Source organism: Henckelia pumila, chromosome 4 (genome assembly GCF_033568475.1).
Source record: "Henckelia pumila isolate YLH828 chromosome 4, ASM3356847v2, whole genome shotgun sequence".
Taxonomy (NCBI): Eukaryota; Viridiplantae; Streptophyta; class Magnoliopsida; order Lamiales; family Gesneriaceae; genus Henckelia; species Henckelia pumila.
The window spans coordinates 227,150,737-227,166,712 of record NC_133123.1 but is presented as its reverse complement, the minus strand read 5'-3'; the positions used below and the strand labels follow the sequence as shown (position 1 = coordinate 227,166,712).

General features: G+C 41.9%; 3 protein-coding genes across 3 annotated transcripts; 1 reads left to right on the top strand and 2 right to left on the bottom strand.

The window, feature by feature from the left end:
• Positions 1-415: 415 nt before the first annotated feature.
• LOC140862849 (zinc protease PQQL-like) lies at positions 416-986 on the bottom strand. Its single transcript, XM_073265887.1, has 3 exons — positions 850-986; positions 618-767; positions 416-523 (listed from the first exon to the last, which is right to left on the bottom strand). Exons 1-3 carry the CDS (start codon positions 958-960, stop codon positions 416-418), a joined length of 369 nt encoding a protein of 122 aa, XP_073121988.1. The 5' UTR covers positions 961-986.
• A 751-nt stretch (positions 987-1,737) lies between these two features.
• Positions 1,738-2,304, top strand: LOC140862848 (zinc protease PQQL-like). The gene is made up of 3 exons (XM_073265886.1): positions 1,738-1,870; positions 1,953-2,102; positions 2,197-2,304. The coding sequence occupies exons 1-3, from the start codon at positions 1,760-1,762 to the stop codon at positions 2,302-2,304; spliced, it is 369 nt and encodes a 122-aa protein (XP_073121987.1). The 5' UTR covers positions 1,738-1,759.
• An 8,343-nt stretch (positions 2,305-10,647) lies between these two features.
• LOC140862847 (zinc protease PQQL-like) lies at positions 10,648-12,932 on the bottom strand. The gene is given in 9 exon segments (XM_073265885.1): positions 10,648-10,867; positions 10,941-11,008; positions 11,115-11,252; positions 11,319-11,576; positions 11,688-11,822; positions 11,915-12,052; positions 12,199-12,324; positions 12,403-12,649; positions 12,763-12,932. Coding segments are annotated over 9 exon segments (1,500 nt in total).
• Between the last annotated feature and the right edge of the window lie 3,044 nt (positions 12,933-15,976).

Below are 15,976 nucleotides of genomic sequence, written 5' to 3'. Positions count from 1 at the left end.
AACACTACCTTGGCCTTGTACAACACTTTATTGAACTCCTAGACCCGACCCGAGCTACAAATTCTCTTGGCCGAGATCTTAAGTCCAAACCCTCCATTTTCTTGAGCACCCAAGTCCCGACCCGAGCCATGTCCTTCCTTGGCTGAACCCCTCATGGCCGAACCCTCCTTTGGTTCCCATCATGACCGACCTGAGCCCCCAAAGGAAGACCCGAGCTCAATCCAAGCTCCATGCCCGAGCTCTAGCTCAATGCCCGAGCCCTAGACAAAGTCACACACACGGCCAAGCTCTTGATGCCAACCATGTCTGACCCGAGCCACTCATGACCGACCCGAGCCCATGGTCAAATCCATCAACCCTAGCTCATTCTCATACCATGTGTTTTTGATCTTGACTTGTGCTCTGGTTTGTTTAATTAATAACCCTTAATCATGTTTAACATATTATTATCATAAAATGGAATCTGGGTTACTACATCACGTTTGAAATTCAGAACTTGTTCCGGAGATCGAGGAATCCCACCCTGTGTAAAAGGACAAAAAGATATAAACAAAAGAAACAAGATGTCCCTATCAAACTGTCACCGAGAAAATGTTTCGAGGGGACACATCACTAACCAAATACTGCAATATATGCGGGAAAGCAATAGCAAGGTCAAAATTCCCCACTAGGACAACAGTAAAATTTGACGGATCCTTAAAACATGAGTTGAAATATTCACAGGCCTTCAGCGGATCGAATTTCTCACAGTCATCCACTTGGAGTGGCTGAAAAAATAAAAACGACTAATTTGTGATTTCTAGACCTATATTCAACAATTTAATCAGATTGCAACATCAGCCAACTTACTCTAGAAAAGTGGGAACTTCCACATTTCAGCTCCTCCACAAAGTTCGCAAATGAGCTAGAAGGATCTCTCTTTTCACCAAGTATATCTTCTTCCAGCATCAGCTTTGTCATTTGTACTGATTCTTCATCAGGTTGTACCTCTGTAAGGAAGAGCTGGTAGATCAACTGAGAGAGAAAAATTAGCGTTCAATTAGAGGAAAACAATTAATATAAATATTGCACGCATAAAAATAAATACAGCAGTCAAGTAAACCTACTACAAGAAACCGAGGAAATACACATGATTTAAAAAGTGCCAATTGATACAAATAGGAACACACAAAAAAAGGGGTGCTTAGAAACGCCGGTGAGTGTTATGTGTAACTTTACACCTGATAAAAGAGTAAAATTTAGTTTAATAATATCCTTTCTTTCTAACCTGGAATTCTCGCAAGCTTATTGCATGTGTATACACATGCACACGCGCACACACATCTCATTACTTTTGGGAATTTTACGGTCTTTGACTGAGTTAGAAATATGCTACCAACGTCCTTTGAACTTTTTTTTTTTTGTGTTTGTTCGAGGTATTAAACACATGCAATAAGCTTGCGAGAATTCCAGGTTAGAAAGAAAGGATATTATTAAACTAAATTTTACTCTTTTATCAGGTGTAAAGTTACACATAACACTCACCGGCGTTTCTAAGCACCCCTTTTTTTGTGTGTTCCTATTTGTATCAATTGGCACTTTTTAAATCATGTGTATTTCCTCGGTTTCTTGTAGTAGGTTTACTTGACTGCTGTATTTATTTTTATGCGTGCAATATTTATATTAATTGTTTTCCTCTAATTGAACGCTAATTTTTCTCTCTCAGTTGATCTACCAGCTCTTCCTTACAGAGGTACAACCTGATGAAGAATCAGTACAAATGACAAAGCTGATGCTGGAAGAAGATATACTTGGTGAAAAGAGAGATCCTTCTAGCTCATTTGCGAACTTTGTGGAGGAGCTGAAATGTGGAAGTTCCCACTTTTCTAGAGTAAGTTGGCTGATGTTGCAATCTGATTAAATTGTTGAATATAGGTCTAGAAATCACAAATTAGTCGTTTTTATTTTTTCAGCCACTCCAAGTGGATGACTGTGAGAAATTCGATCCGCTGAAGGCCTGTGAATATTTCAACTCATGTTTTAAGGATCCGTCAAATTTTACTGTTGTCCTAGTGGGGAATTTTGACCTTGCTATTGCTTTCCCGCATATATTGCAGTATTTGGTTAGTGATGTGTCCCCTCGAAACATTTTCTCGGTGACAGTTTGATAGGGACATCTTGTTTCTTTTGTTTATATCTTTTTGTCCTTTTACACAGGGTGGGATTCCTCGATCTCCGGAACAAGTTCTGAATTTCAAACGTGATGTAGTAACCCAGATTCCATTTTATGATAATAAAATGTTAAACATGATTAAGGGTTATTAATTAAACAAACCAGAGCACAAGTCAAGATCAAAAACACATGGTATGAGAATGAGCTAGGGTTGATGGATTTGACCATGGGCTCGGGTCGGTCATGAGTGGCTCGGGTCAGACATGGTTGGCATCAAGAGCTTGGCCGTGTGTGTGACTTTGACTAGGGCTCGGGCATTGAGCTAGAGCTCGGGCATGGAGCTTGGATTGAGCTCGGGTCTTCCTTTGGGGGCTCAGGTCGGTCATGATGGGAACCAAAGAAGGGTTCGGCCATGAGGGGTTCAGCCAAGGAAGGACATGGCTCGGGTCGGGACTTGGGTGCTCAAGAAAATGGAGGGTTTGGACTTAAGATCTCGGCCAAGAGAATTTGTAGCTCGGGTCGGGTCTAGGTGTTCAATAAAGTGTTGTACAATCGAAGAGCACATTGTGTTCAGGTCGGGAATGAACACTTGTCAACAAAAACAAGCCTGAACCCTCAAGGACAGGCAGGCAGGTGTGTGGACGCTTGCATGTGTGACTGCTGGCGCCTAAGCATGAGCTGTCAAAAATGATAGTGATTCAGCTCAAGCCTTTGATACGTGGCGTGCATACATGAGTTCGGACGTCTCGACATCGACTCGAGAATACCGAACACCCTAGTTTATTTTGTCTATAAATAGGGGCTGATGGTTCAGGTATTTTCACACACTTCCATCTCACTTCATATCTCTGCCCGGAAAAGAGTAGCTCGGGAAGGAGTAGCTCGGGAGTTCGGGAAAGAGTAGCTCGGGAGCTCGGGAAGGAATAGTTCGGGGTCGGACCAAGAAACCAGGTCGGGTCGGGCTTAAGACCAGGTCGGGTCGGGAGTTGACCTAGGACAGCTAGGGGTTGTCTTTTTCCAGCTTAATTCAGACTTCGGTGTTAGGTACATACACATTGACTGAGATTGCCAGCGAGTATACATGTTTATATGTTGCATTTATTTGGCATTATTATGTGACATGATGTATGTTTTACCGCTTTCTATACTCATATATCATGTGCACATACACATTGAGCCTATACCTTGTTATACCTGATTATAGAGCCGCTCAGCTCTATACTCGATAGTCTGTCACTGAGAGTACCGCGACGGCGGGGGCATTTATGTCTGTCTACTCTGGTGTACTAGACGAGTGTGGTTGCACCCAGAGGTTGATCCGTGCGGTAGCAGCACTCATGTGGCGCCGGTACTGAGCATGACTTTTCAGATGACCCTTCGTCTGTCATCATGTTGCATGCATTATATACATATGTTTACTCATGTCTATGTACTGGGCGTTAGCGCTCACGTCCTAGTTGTTATTTTGGACACCCTATTTCACGGGGCAGGTCGCAGGATGGACGGAGCTGGTGGTTCAAGGCAGAACTAGGGAGCTGGAGCCTTGATGAGATTTTATAGAGCAAGATTTGTTTAGCTGTATAATGTTTACTTTTAAGATTTTCGATATGGTTGTATCACTACAGTATTAAGCCTAGACTTATTTTACTAAGCTGATATGTAAATTATGGATATGTTTCCGCACGTTTTTACTCTGTTAAGCATTTTGCTTTATTAAGTTATTGCATGCTATTAGTTTTCAGTTAGTAGGTGATTCCATGCAGGGTCACTACATTTTTGGTATCAGAGCATGCTTAGATTTTGGGATTAGTACTTGGGATTTAGAATTAGTCTTGAATAATTTTTGCGCATTTGGGATTTTTAATGTGCAATTCTTTTCAGGATATGGCTGACGAGAGTCACGGTAGTGTTGGCCAGGGAAGTGGTCATCATCATCGTCATGATCAGCATCGTTCTCATGAGGGTAGACGTCGCTATACTATTAATAAGTTCATGCAGGTAGGACCGAAACCCTTAGTGGGAGGCGAGAATCCTGAGCAGGCACGGAGTTGGATGTCTAAACTCGAGAGTACGTTTCGAGCTTTCGAGTGCACTGAGGAGCAGAAACTGGAAGTTCTGGAATTCGTTCTAGAGGATCGAGCACGTTTTTGGTGGGATGCCAAGGCTGCTCAGGCACGTACTGAGAGAGGACATGTGACTTGGGGGGATTTCTGTCAGCAGTTCCAGAAACTGTATTTTCCTCCGGCTGTTCGCCAAGCACGATCTATGGAGTTGCTTACTCTGAGGCAAGGATCAATGACTATTGATCAATATCAGCAACGATTTCTTGATCTGCTACCTTTCAGTCCTCATATCAATGAAAGTGATGCATCGAAGTATGATCTCTTTCTGCAAGGCTTGAACCAAGATATCTACTCACAAGTTGTCATTTGTGATGATCTGGTATCTTATGAGACTTTGGTGAACCGTTGCCGTCTTGTGGAGACCAGCAATAGGCGGGGACAGTTGATGATGTCAGCACAGCCTAGTGGATCTTTTGAGCCTAGAGCTCAATCTGTTGTGCCATCTGGACCTACGTCTTCTTCTACTCCTACTACTTCGTCTGGTTCTCGTGGTTCACGAGGTACATTCCGTTTCGGGAAGAAGAAGAAGAAGAAGGAGTAATTTTGTAGCCACTGTGGAGGGAAGCATCCTGCAGCTTCATGTCGGAGAGCTACTGGTGCTTGTTATATTTGTGGTCAGCAGGGACATCTGCGGAGAGATTGTCCTCAGCGCATGGGTTCTGCTAGTGGATCGGGATCTCAGGCTTCTACCTTTCCACGTCAGCAGCCAGCACCACAAATTTCTTCTGGTTACCATCCACAGACTCAAGGGCAGGTGTTTGCTCTGTCTCAGGACCAGGCTACTGAGGGAAGCGATCGCATGTTGGCAGGTACCTTTTTGTTGTGTGGTATTCCTGCACTTGTTTTAATTGATACTGGAGCATCGCATTCCTTTATTTCTAGCCGTTTTATCAAGAAACATAGATTACCTTATGTATCATTAGATATGGATTTAGTTGTATCTACTCCGTTAGAGCAGGAGGTAGTGACTAAGCGTCTAGTGATGGGTTGCCTTCTAGAGTTTGAGGGTAACATGTTATCGGCTAATTTGATGATATTAGCGATGGCGGACTTTGATTGTATTTTGGGAATAGATATGCTGACTTTGTATCACGCTACTGTGGATTGTTATCAGCGTCTGGTTCAGTTTCATCCAGATGAGGGTGATAGCTGGTATTTTTATGGTGAGGGTGCGCGACCTCCGATGCCACTTGTTTCGGCTCTGAAGGCATGTCATGTCTTGGAGTCAGGTGGGGAGGGCTACCTCATCTATGCAGTTGATATGTCCATGAGTAGTCCGGGTATTGATCAGCTACCGATAGTCAGTGAGTTTCCTGATGTATTCCCTGATGAGATTCCTGGTTTTCCTCCGGTTCGAGAGGTTGAATTTGGTATCGATCTAGTACCAGGAACTACGCCTATATCCCGAACACCTTATCGTCTGGCACCGTCAGAGATGAAGGAATTGAAACAGCAATTGCAGGATCTGCTTGATAAGGGATATATTCGTCCGAGTGTTTCTCCGTGGGGAGCACCTGTTTTGTTTGTCAAGAAGAAGGATGGATCGATGCGATTATGTATTGATTACAGGCAGTTGAATCGTGTCACCATCAAGAATAAGTATCCTTTGCCGCGGATTGATGATCTGTTCGATCAACTACAGGGTACTTCTGTCTATTCTAAGATAGATCTAAGATCGGGATATCACCAGATGAGGGTACGAGACTCAGATATTTCTACAACTGCATTTAGGACCAGATACGGGCATTATGAATTTCTGGTAATGCCATTCGGTTTGACGAATGCACCGGCAGTCTTTATGAATCTGATGAATCAAGTATTTCGAGAATATCTGGATAGATTTGTCATCGTCTTCATTGATGATATTCTTGTCTATTCTCATGACAAGGATGAGCATGCACAGCATTTGAGGATTGTTTTGCAAACGTTACGAGAAAAGCAGCTGTATGCAAAATTGAGCAAGTGTGAATTCTGGCTTGATCGGGTAGTGTTTCTCGGTCATGTGATTTCTTGTGAAGGAATATCTGTTGATCCCAGTAAGATAGAGGCAGTGCTGAACTGGTCTCGACCGACGACGGTTGCTGAGATTCGTAGTTTCTTGGGTCTAGCTGGATATTACCGTCGGTTCATCGAGAATTTTTCACAGTTGGCCAGGACTTTGACTCAGCTTACTCGGAAAGATGTTACCTTTATATGGTCCTCGGATTGTGAGGAGTCATTTCACGAGCTGCGTAGACGTCTTACTACTGCACCTGTGCTAGCTCTACCTTCTGGATCAGGAGGTTATGTTGTTTATACTGATGCCTCTGGTCAGGGGTTAGGATGTGTTCTGACACAGCATGGACATGTTATTGCCTATGCTTCTCGACAATTGAAGACGCATGAGAATAATTATCCAGTGCATGATCTCGAGTTAGCCGCCATTGTATTTGCGCTCAAGATCTGGAGGCATTATCTTTATGGCGAGAAATTTGAGATATTTACGGATCACAAGAGTTTGAAGTATTTATTCACTCAGGCAGAGTTGAATATGAGACAGAGACGCTGGATGGATCTTCTGAAGGATTATGATTGTGAAATCAAATATCATCCAGGTTCTGCTAATCTTACTGCTGATGCTTTGAGTCGGCAGGTGAGACTTTCTGCACTTCAGACTAATGAAATATCTCATATGATTCAAGAGTGTTGTTCATTGAGTTTTACGCTCAAGCACAGGAAAGGGAGAAATGGGATTCGATTGTATACTATTCTATCTGAGCCAGCATTATATTCTCGGATCAGAGATGCTCAGATATCTGATGTTAAGACTCAGCGTTTGGCACGTCTAGCCAATGGGGTTAATACAGCTGGATTCCATTTTCAGGCAGATGGTTTATTGTGCTTATCTAATCGAGTGGTTGTACCTAATATTGCGGAGCTCAGGAATGATATTCTTTCTCAAGCTCACAGGAGTCGATTATCAGTTCATCCTGGAAGTATGAAAATGTATAATGACTTGCGAACTAGATTCTGGTGGAAAGGGATGAAGCGAAGTGTATATCAATTTGTTTCGAGATGTTTGGTTTGTCAACAGGTCAAGGCTGAACATCGACGACCAGGTGGATTACTGCAGAATCTTGAGATTCCCGAATGGAAGTGGGAACACGTGACTATGGATTTTGTTACCCACTTGCCTATGACTACGCGTCAGTGTGATGCTATCTGGGTCGTTGTTGACCGTTTGACGAAATCAGCACACTTTATTCCTTACAACCGGGAGTATTCTTATGATCGCATGACACGCTTATATGTCCAGGAGATAGTGCGATTGCATGGGATTCCAGTGAGCATAGTCAGTGATAGAGACCCGCGATTTACCTCACGTTTCTGGGGTAGTTTTCAGCAGGCGATGGGTACCACTCTGAGTTTGTGCACTGCATATCATCCGGAGACTGACGGGCAGTCAGAGCGGACGATTCGTACATTGGAGGATATGCTACGTTCTTCTGTCTTGGACTTTGGCTTATCTTGGCAAGATCAATTACCTTTGATCGAATTTGCCTACAATAACAGTTATCATCGTAGTATTGATATGGCACCTTTCGAGGCATTGTACGGTCGACGATTTCGTACTCCGTTATTTTGGGATGAAGTTGGGGAACGACAAGTCGAGGGTCCTGAATTGGTGCAGCAGATTGTAGACAAGGTGGATTTGATCAAGCATAGGATCAAAGTTGCTCAAGATAGACAAGCCAGTTATGCTAATATTCGCCGCAGGCCACTTCAGTTCGAGCCTGGTGAATATGTGTTTTTACGAGTATCACCTTTCAGAAAGGTGATGAGATTTGGTGTGAAAGGCAAGTTGTCTCCTCGTTATATTGGGCCTTTCGAGATACTGGAGAAGATCGGAGATGTTGCTTATCGTTTGGCTTTACCGCCATCTCTTTCCAGTATACATAATTTTTTTCATGTGTCGTTGCTTCGACAGTATATAGCTGATTAATCTCATGTGATTCAGTCTACTGATATTCAGCTAGAGCCAGATCTGTCTTTTGTTGAACGACCAATCCGTATCCTAGACAGGAAGGAGAAAGTTCTTCGGAACAAGACTATACCACTTGTGATGGTACAGTGGCAGCGTCGAGGCGTTGAAGAAGCAACTTGGGAAACAGAGAGTCGTATGCGAGCAGAATATCCTGTGTTGTTTGCTTTGTACTTTTGATTACCATGTAAAGATATAATTACAGTTGTTGTAATAAAACATGGTTTGATGTTTCATGTTGTTATCTTAATTTGTCTTTAGATTTTATTTCGCGGACGAAATATCTAAAGGTGGGGAGAATGTAGTAACCCAGATTCCATTTTATGATAATAATATGTTAAACATGATTAAGGGTTATTAATTAAACAAACCAGAGCACAAGTCAAGATCAAAAACACATGGTATGAGAATGAGCTAGGGTTGATGGATTTGACCATGGGCTCGGGTCAGTCATGAGTGGCTCGGGTCAGACATGGTTGGCATCAAGAGCTTGGCCGTGTGTGTGACTTTGACTAGGGCTCGGGCATTGAGCTAGAGCTCGGGCATGGAGCTTGGATTGAGCTCGGGTCTTCCTTTGGGGGCTCAGGTCGGTCATGATGGGAACCAAAGGAGGGTTCGGCCATGAGGGGTTCAGCCAAGGAAGGACATGGCTCGGGTCGGGACTTGGGTGCTCAAGAAAATGGAGGGTTTGGACTTAAGATCTCGGCCAAGAGAATTTGTAGCTCGGGTCGGGTCTAGGAGTTCAATAAAGTGTTGTACAAGGCCAAGGTAGTGTTCGGTCATGGGAAGAGCACATTGTGTTCAGGTCGGGAATGAACACTTGTCAACAAAAACAAGCCTGAACCCTCAAGGACAGGCAGGCAGGTGTGTGGACGCTTGCATGTGTGACTGCTGGCGCCTAAGCATGAGCTGTCAAAAATGATAGTGACTCAGCTCAAGCCTTTGATACGTGGCGTGCATACATGAGTTCGGACGTCTCGACATCGACTCGAGAATACCGAACACCCTAGTTTATTTTGTCTATAAATAGGGGCTGATGGTTCAGGTATTTTCACACACTTCCATCTCACTTCATATCTCTGCCCGAAAAAGAGTAGCTCGGGAAGGAGTAGCTCGGGAGTTCGGGAAAGAGTAGCTCGGGAGCTCGGGAAGGAATAGTTTGGGGTCGGACCAAGAAACCAGGTCGGGTTGGGCTTAAGACCAGGTCGGGTCGGGAGTTGACCTAGGACAGCTAGGGGTTGTCTTTTTCCAGCTTAATTCAGACTTCGGTGTTAGGTACATACACATTGACTGAGATTGCCAGCGAGTATACATGTTTATATGTTGCATTTATTTGGCATTATTATGTTACATGATGTATGTTTTACCGCTTTCTATACTCATATATCATGTGCACATACACATTGAGCCTATACCTTGTTATACCTGATTATAGAGCCGCTCAGCTCTATACTCGATAGTCTATCACTGAGAGTACCGCGACGGCGGGGGCATTTATGTCTGTCTACTCTGGTGTACTAGACGAGTGTGGTTGCACCCAGAGGTTGATCCATGCGGTAGCAGCACTCATGTGGCGCCGGTACTGAGCATGACTTTTCAGATGACCCTTCGTCTGTCATCATGTTGCATGCATTATATACATATGTTTACTCATGTCTATGTACTGGGCGTTAGCGCTCACGTCCTAGTTGTTATTTTGGACACCCTATTTCACGGGGCAGGTCGCAGGATGGACGGAGCTGGTGGTTCAAGGCAGAACTAGGGAGCTGGAGCCTTGATGAGATTTTATACAGCAAGATTTGTTTAGCTGTATAATGTTTACTTTTAAGATTTTTGATATGGTTGTATCACTACAGTATTAAGCCTAGACTTATTTTACTAAGCTGATATGTAAATTATGGATATGTTTCCGCACGTTTTTACTCTGTTAAGCATTTTGCTTTATTAAGTTATTGCATGCTATTAGTTTTCAGTTAGTAGGTGATTCCATGCAGGGTCACTACAATTTCCAATTTGTGTTCTCCTAAAGATAAGGCCACAACAGTCTAGAGTTTGCCCTAAACATACACATACTTTGGGTTACTTGTTGGTTATATTCAGGCCATTGGGAGTTCTAAAACTGATACATCATACACGTGTTCTCTTTTTGCCAAAAAAATTATAAGACTTCGTTCTCGGCATCACTTCGCAGATGTAAAGTTTATTCCTTGGTGCCTAGAATATTTGTAAGACTAAGACGTTGATTCAAGGGATGAAAGAAAGTTCAGTTACCAAATTTTTCTCGAAAATACTAGCAATAACAAATAAAATGTCTAGTGTTTTTGGATGGCCAGCATAAAGGAGACGCGTGCTTACCCTGGAGTTGGTTTTGCACTAACAAGTTCCTCTGGAAAGTGCTTATCATCCCACGGAGAAATGCTTCTCTCTTGCTCAGAAGAGTTGACCCGAAGAACAACAGTTTTCAAATCATCCACAGTAGCAAATGATTGAGGTTCAACTGTTTGTATAGCACAACTACAAGAAGTCCGCAAATGTTCCGCATGTTTGGACACCTCTGATGCCGAAATATCTACCATAGACAGAGTTGAACAATTAAATATTGCTAGTTATGCGGAAGAGAGAAGTGATTAATAGATGCTCATCGGATAGAAGCACTTTGTAAAGTTGTACTTCGTATTCGATCCCAAGAACGGGTTCTTTGCGCAGAAAATGCTGTGCAACAAGATAGGGAGGGTGATGGAACAATGTATTGTGTTGAAATTTTTCAAAAGAGTAAAAAACCACAAAGACTAGGCAGTTAAAGGTGACAATATCTTGCCTGCTCATATTTTTCTAGTAAAACGGTGGATTCCATTTGATCTTTTCGTATCCAGGCAGATTCAATTAATGACATTATACTACCTCGAGCAACAGATATTTCACGTTCAAAAAATCCATGTATCCGAACCCTTGCGACCTAAATATGATGCATAAGTGAACTGAACCAACTAATGTGATAATTCAGATGGGACCAGAGACTCACCTCAGTTAGCATGGATTCCAATGCTTCCGCACTCCCATTTCATTTGCAATGTGAAGTCATTCAGTAGGCCTTCGTTTGGTAAGCAAGATCATCTGTAGCAGCCGTGCATGAAAAATATGGTGGGTTGTTCTCATAAGCTATTCTCATGAATCTTTCATTCAGGGCAAGAAAAAACAGAGATTCGGATAGAAAATTCCTGTAATCCTTCACAGTTTTCAACTCATCTACGTGAACCTTGTAACTAATCAGCGCTGTAGACTGTCACGAGATCAATTACGAAGGCAATATAAGGTAAACATATCCACGTTTTCACCCAACGTGTGCTGAAACAGAAAACTGCACAAGTAGGTAAAAAATCCGTGTTCTGACCTGGGGTACTTCGGATTCCACGACGGTCGAAAAACGCGGCACATCATGTGAAGGGACTGGAAAATGTGGCATAACTGGAGGATCGACTATAGCAATTTTGTCTCCAAAGTGAGTGTTTATCAAGTCCACGACCATCTAAGATGGAGAAAGCAGCAGAAACAGCTGGTTATGAGCGATTCTGAAGGAGATCTCTAAGAAAGGAACAAATAAATTTAAGCAAATTAAACCTGAGTATCAGGAAAATCTCCAACAACAATCACAGCCATATTTTGCACATGGTACCACTTCTTATAGAATCTATTCACGATCTCATGGGAAACTGTACGGATCATATAATCAGGTCCAATAGGTAATCGTTCAGCGTACTGCTACCAGACAATGAGATGATGCAACAACAAAAGAATATTGATTCAGACATTAATGACACAAAACCACGTTAAATTATAAGCACGGTCAAGCAAAATAAAGGGGATAGGAATGGGATGAACATCCAAAAGTTAGAGGACTTTACTTTCGAACCCTCCATCACGAGAACCCAGTCAGCATGTTGCATCCTTCCATCAGCATTTCTGCGACTCCTATACTCTTCCATGATAACTCCCCTTTCTTTATCCAAATCATTGGCTGAGACAAGAACCTGCACATCCAAGATGTAAGGGTGCTAAGTAAAGCTATACACGAAATGCTATAAAATATCAACGAAAGGAACCGGTACCTCAGAACTGAACTCTCCTAAGATTGAAATAGCCTGGGATAGATGTCCAGGATCGTCGATGGGAATACAAAGGTTGTATACTGTATCATCAAAAGAAGTTTCGGCGTTTTGACAGGCACCAAATGGAGCCCCGATACTCTTTAGAAATTTAACAATGCCAAGATCGGGGTAATTAGCAGTGGCACGAAAAGCTAAATGCTCAACCATATGAGCGACTCCTCGTTCGTCCTCCTCTTCCAAAACTGACCTGCAATGAAACAAAAGCTTAGCACCAAATGGGGAAAAAAATTCAATGGCACACTTGCCCAAAACTCCAGCCAGCAATCAAGCTGGTTCAAAATTTCAGAAAAATGTACGTACCCGACCTTGACGGCGAGTGTAAGAGAGGAACGCATTTTTGGCTTGGAATTAGCGCGGACATAGTAAGTGAGGCTATTGCGGAGGCGGCCGTAGTCAGCACCGTATGGAGTATCCGGCAATACGTCGGAGAGCTCGAATCGCGGCGAATCTCCCTCCCAAAGTTGTTCCATGTCTTTCGCATGCGAGATCTGCGTGCCCCTTTTTTATATATATATATATATTTATATATATATAATATTAAATAATTAATTTAAAATTATCCATGAAAATGATTTCAAAATTCTTCCACATATATAAAATTATTATTGTTGTGTAACTTAGTAGGAGATTTTATTTTCAAAATATTTGGAATATTGAATTTAAAACAAGCTAATCTGACCATTATTATATATCAAGACACTGCAAAAACATTTCGGTGATTAGCGACAGTTTAAACAAGCTTCGAACGTGATCGGAAGTTTCGCTCAAACTGTCGGTAGATAGCTTCTGGAAGGAGGACACGAGGTTGGTTGGGGACGATCGGAATCTCAGATCTGTCTATATATAGGGGTGCCGAGTCTCATTTCTATTCGCTCATTTCCCTCCTCTCTCTCTCTCTCTCTCTCTCTCTCTCTCTCTCTCTCTCTCTCTCTCTCTCTCTCTCTCTCTCTCTTTCCTAGCTTCTTCTAGTCAGTTTTAAGACTTTCTAAGCTTTCTACTGAAAGTCTGGAAGTTTCGTAGTGCTCCGGGGATAGTAGCGGAGTTGTGCCTAAGTTTTGGGACTATCGCCATCAGTGGCGATATAGCTAGTTCAGCTCTAGGCGTGTAAGGGGTGGCCTGAGAGCTGCTAGCACCTGACGCAGATGACAACAATCAAAGCTGAGGTTCGAATGCCTCCTACATTATGTAGCGCATCAATAACTTGATTAGATTTCAAATCAAATAAGAAAAAAAAAATGTAAAAACAAGCGTATGTGAAATAAGATGTACTTACGCTGAAATATCTAGATCTCTCATCAACAAACTGTTTCGCTTTGTTGGTGTGCGTCTTGTAAAACAACTCATATGAGTTGGGCTCTCTTAGAATAGGTTTTGGTGTTTGAAAAAATGTTTTAGAACATTAATCAACTGGTTATAACACGGGATAAAAAGACGCATACCAGTCAATAAATAGAAGATACAGTTCGGTCGAAGTATATTCACCTGCTCTGATTCAGCTGAAAAACCTAATCATACAACCAGTTCCATTATATATTACAAGTCTTATCAAGGCTGCTTAAATGCCGTCTACTCATTCAAAATGGTCAAGTGCCGACTTCTCAGTCCAACTGCTTTACATAGTCCAATTATCCGACTGCTTAAATATGAAGATAAAGTCGTCGAAACTTCTTTATCAAAAGATGTCCATATCAAACTACATATACGACTTGCATTTATGAAGACGTGCAGAACATCAAAAGACGTTTGAGACAAGCGTTGATGAAGGCATCAGAAAAAATGTTGCTCAAACATGTCTATATTTAAAAGGATTCTAACAAGATAAAAGCAAGAGAGATACATAGCAGCTTACAAGTTATCCCAGCATTCTTCGAGCACTTTACACGATATACCTTGCTTGCTCACATTTCCCACTCATCAAAGATATATATATATATCAGATCTTCAAGGATCACAAAAGGCAAAGAAACAACTCCCAAACTGTTAACCTCAGTTTGAAGAAGAGGAGTTGTTCACCTGTTTGAATTCATTCAAACTGATTATACTTCACTTGTTGCTTCGGTGTTAAGACATGTTGTCTTAACTTGTATCGTGTTCTAGGAGTTTTGACCTAAGCAAAAGGTAAATCATACGATTGAAGTGGGTGTATTACAAGACGTTATAATAACCAAAGTTTTCTAGTATAACCTTTTCTGTGTGGAAGAAGGGGTGACGTAGGAGCAGTTAAGTCTCCGAACTTAAACATATTTGTGTGTTTTACATTCTAGTCAAGCCAATTTATATATATGTTTGATCTGTTAGCTGACCTATTTGCGCACATAGAATTGTTGGCTGATTAATATTGACATACGAGAAAGACTAGAGACCAGTTAGTCTCCAATTTTAGCGACACATTTTTTTACAGGTAGTCCCTAATGGTAACGACGAATTATATTAAAACCGTCGCTAATTGCGACTAAAATTTTTTATGAAGACCGTCTCTAAATTTAGCGATGCTTTAGGCCCAGATGGGTCGCTAAATTTATAGATTGTGTTTTAAGTAAACCATCTCTAAATTCGATGACGGTTTTGAAAATAATTAATGGCTATTTTAGAGACGATTTTATCCACATATCATCTCTAATAGTAGCGACGCTTTTTTAAATAAATAGCCGCTATTTTACATACAAATTTATAAGTAAACCATCGCTGTTTTTAGCGACATTTTTTAATAAATTAGTCTCTAATTTCTGACACGTGTCATATTTAACCGCCTCTGCAATTAATAATAACTCATAAACGTATTTCATCATTAACAGATGAATAATACCCAGAAGTTTTGTTTGAGTAACAACCTAACAAACATTAATTCTTCAACATCACCAAACAGTACTATTGCATCGTCGTCTACTAAGGAATGTTCAATTGTGTTAAAAAAATCTGAACAGTGGAACACAAATAAAAATTAGAAGGGAGCTATGAGACATGCGTCTCGTTTATCCTCATCTTAGCCGTACACCAAGAAATCATCGTTGTCATCTCCATCACCATATGTTCCAGACACGTGCGTAAATCACGGAGCTAGAGCGGATTTCTTTTCTTGTCAGTGTCCAAACTCGCAACTAAGGCACGAACGGTCTCTTCCAACGACCCGATTATGTCACGGAGCTGCACAATCTTGTCCTTATACTGACGCACCTTATCTCTCGTCGCTTCCATTTCCACTCTCTTAGCGGCAGACGATGTGCTCCGACTGCGTCGCCCCCGTTGCGCAGTGTCATGATAGACAACAGCCACCTGAGTCCCGAACACATACACTCCCCTCCCCCCCTGTTTTTTCTGTTATTTTGCACACCTCCAGCTACCTGTAGATATAGCTAGTTCATCTCTAGGCATGTAAAGGGGTGGCCTAAGAGCTGCTAGCACTTGATTTTGATGACAACAATCGACGTTGAGTTCGAACGTCTCCTACATTATGTAACACATCAATAACTTTATTAGATTTCAAATCAAATACGAAAAAAATGTAAACACAATG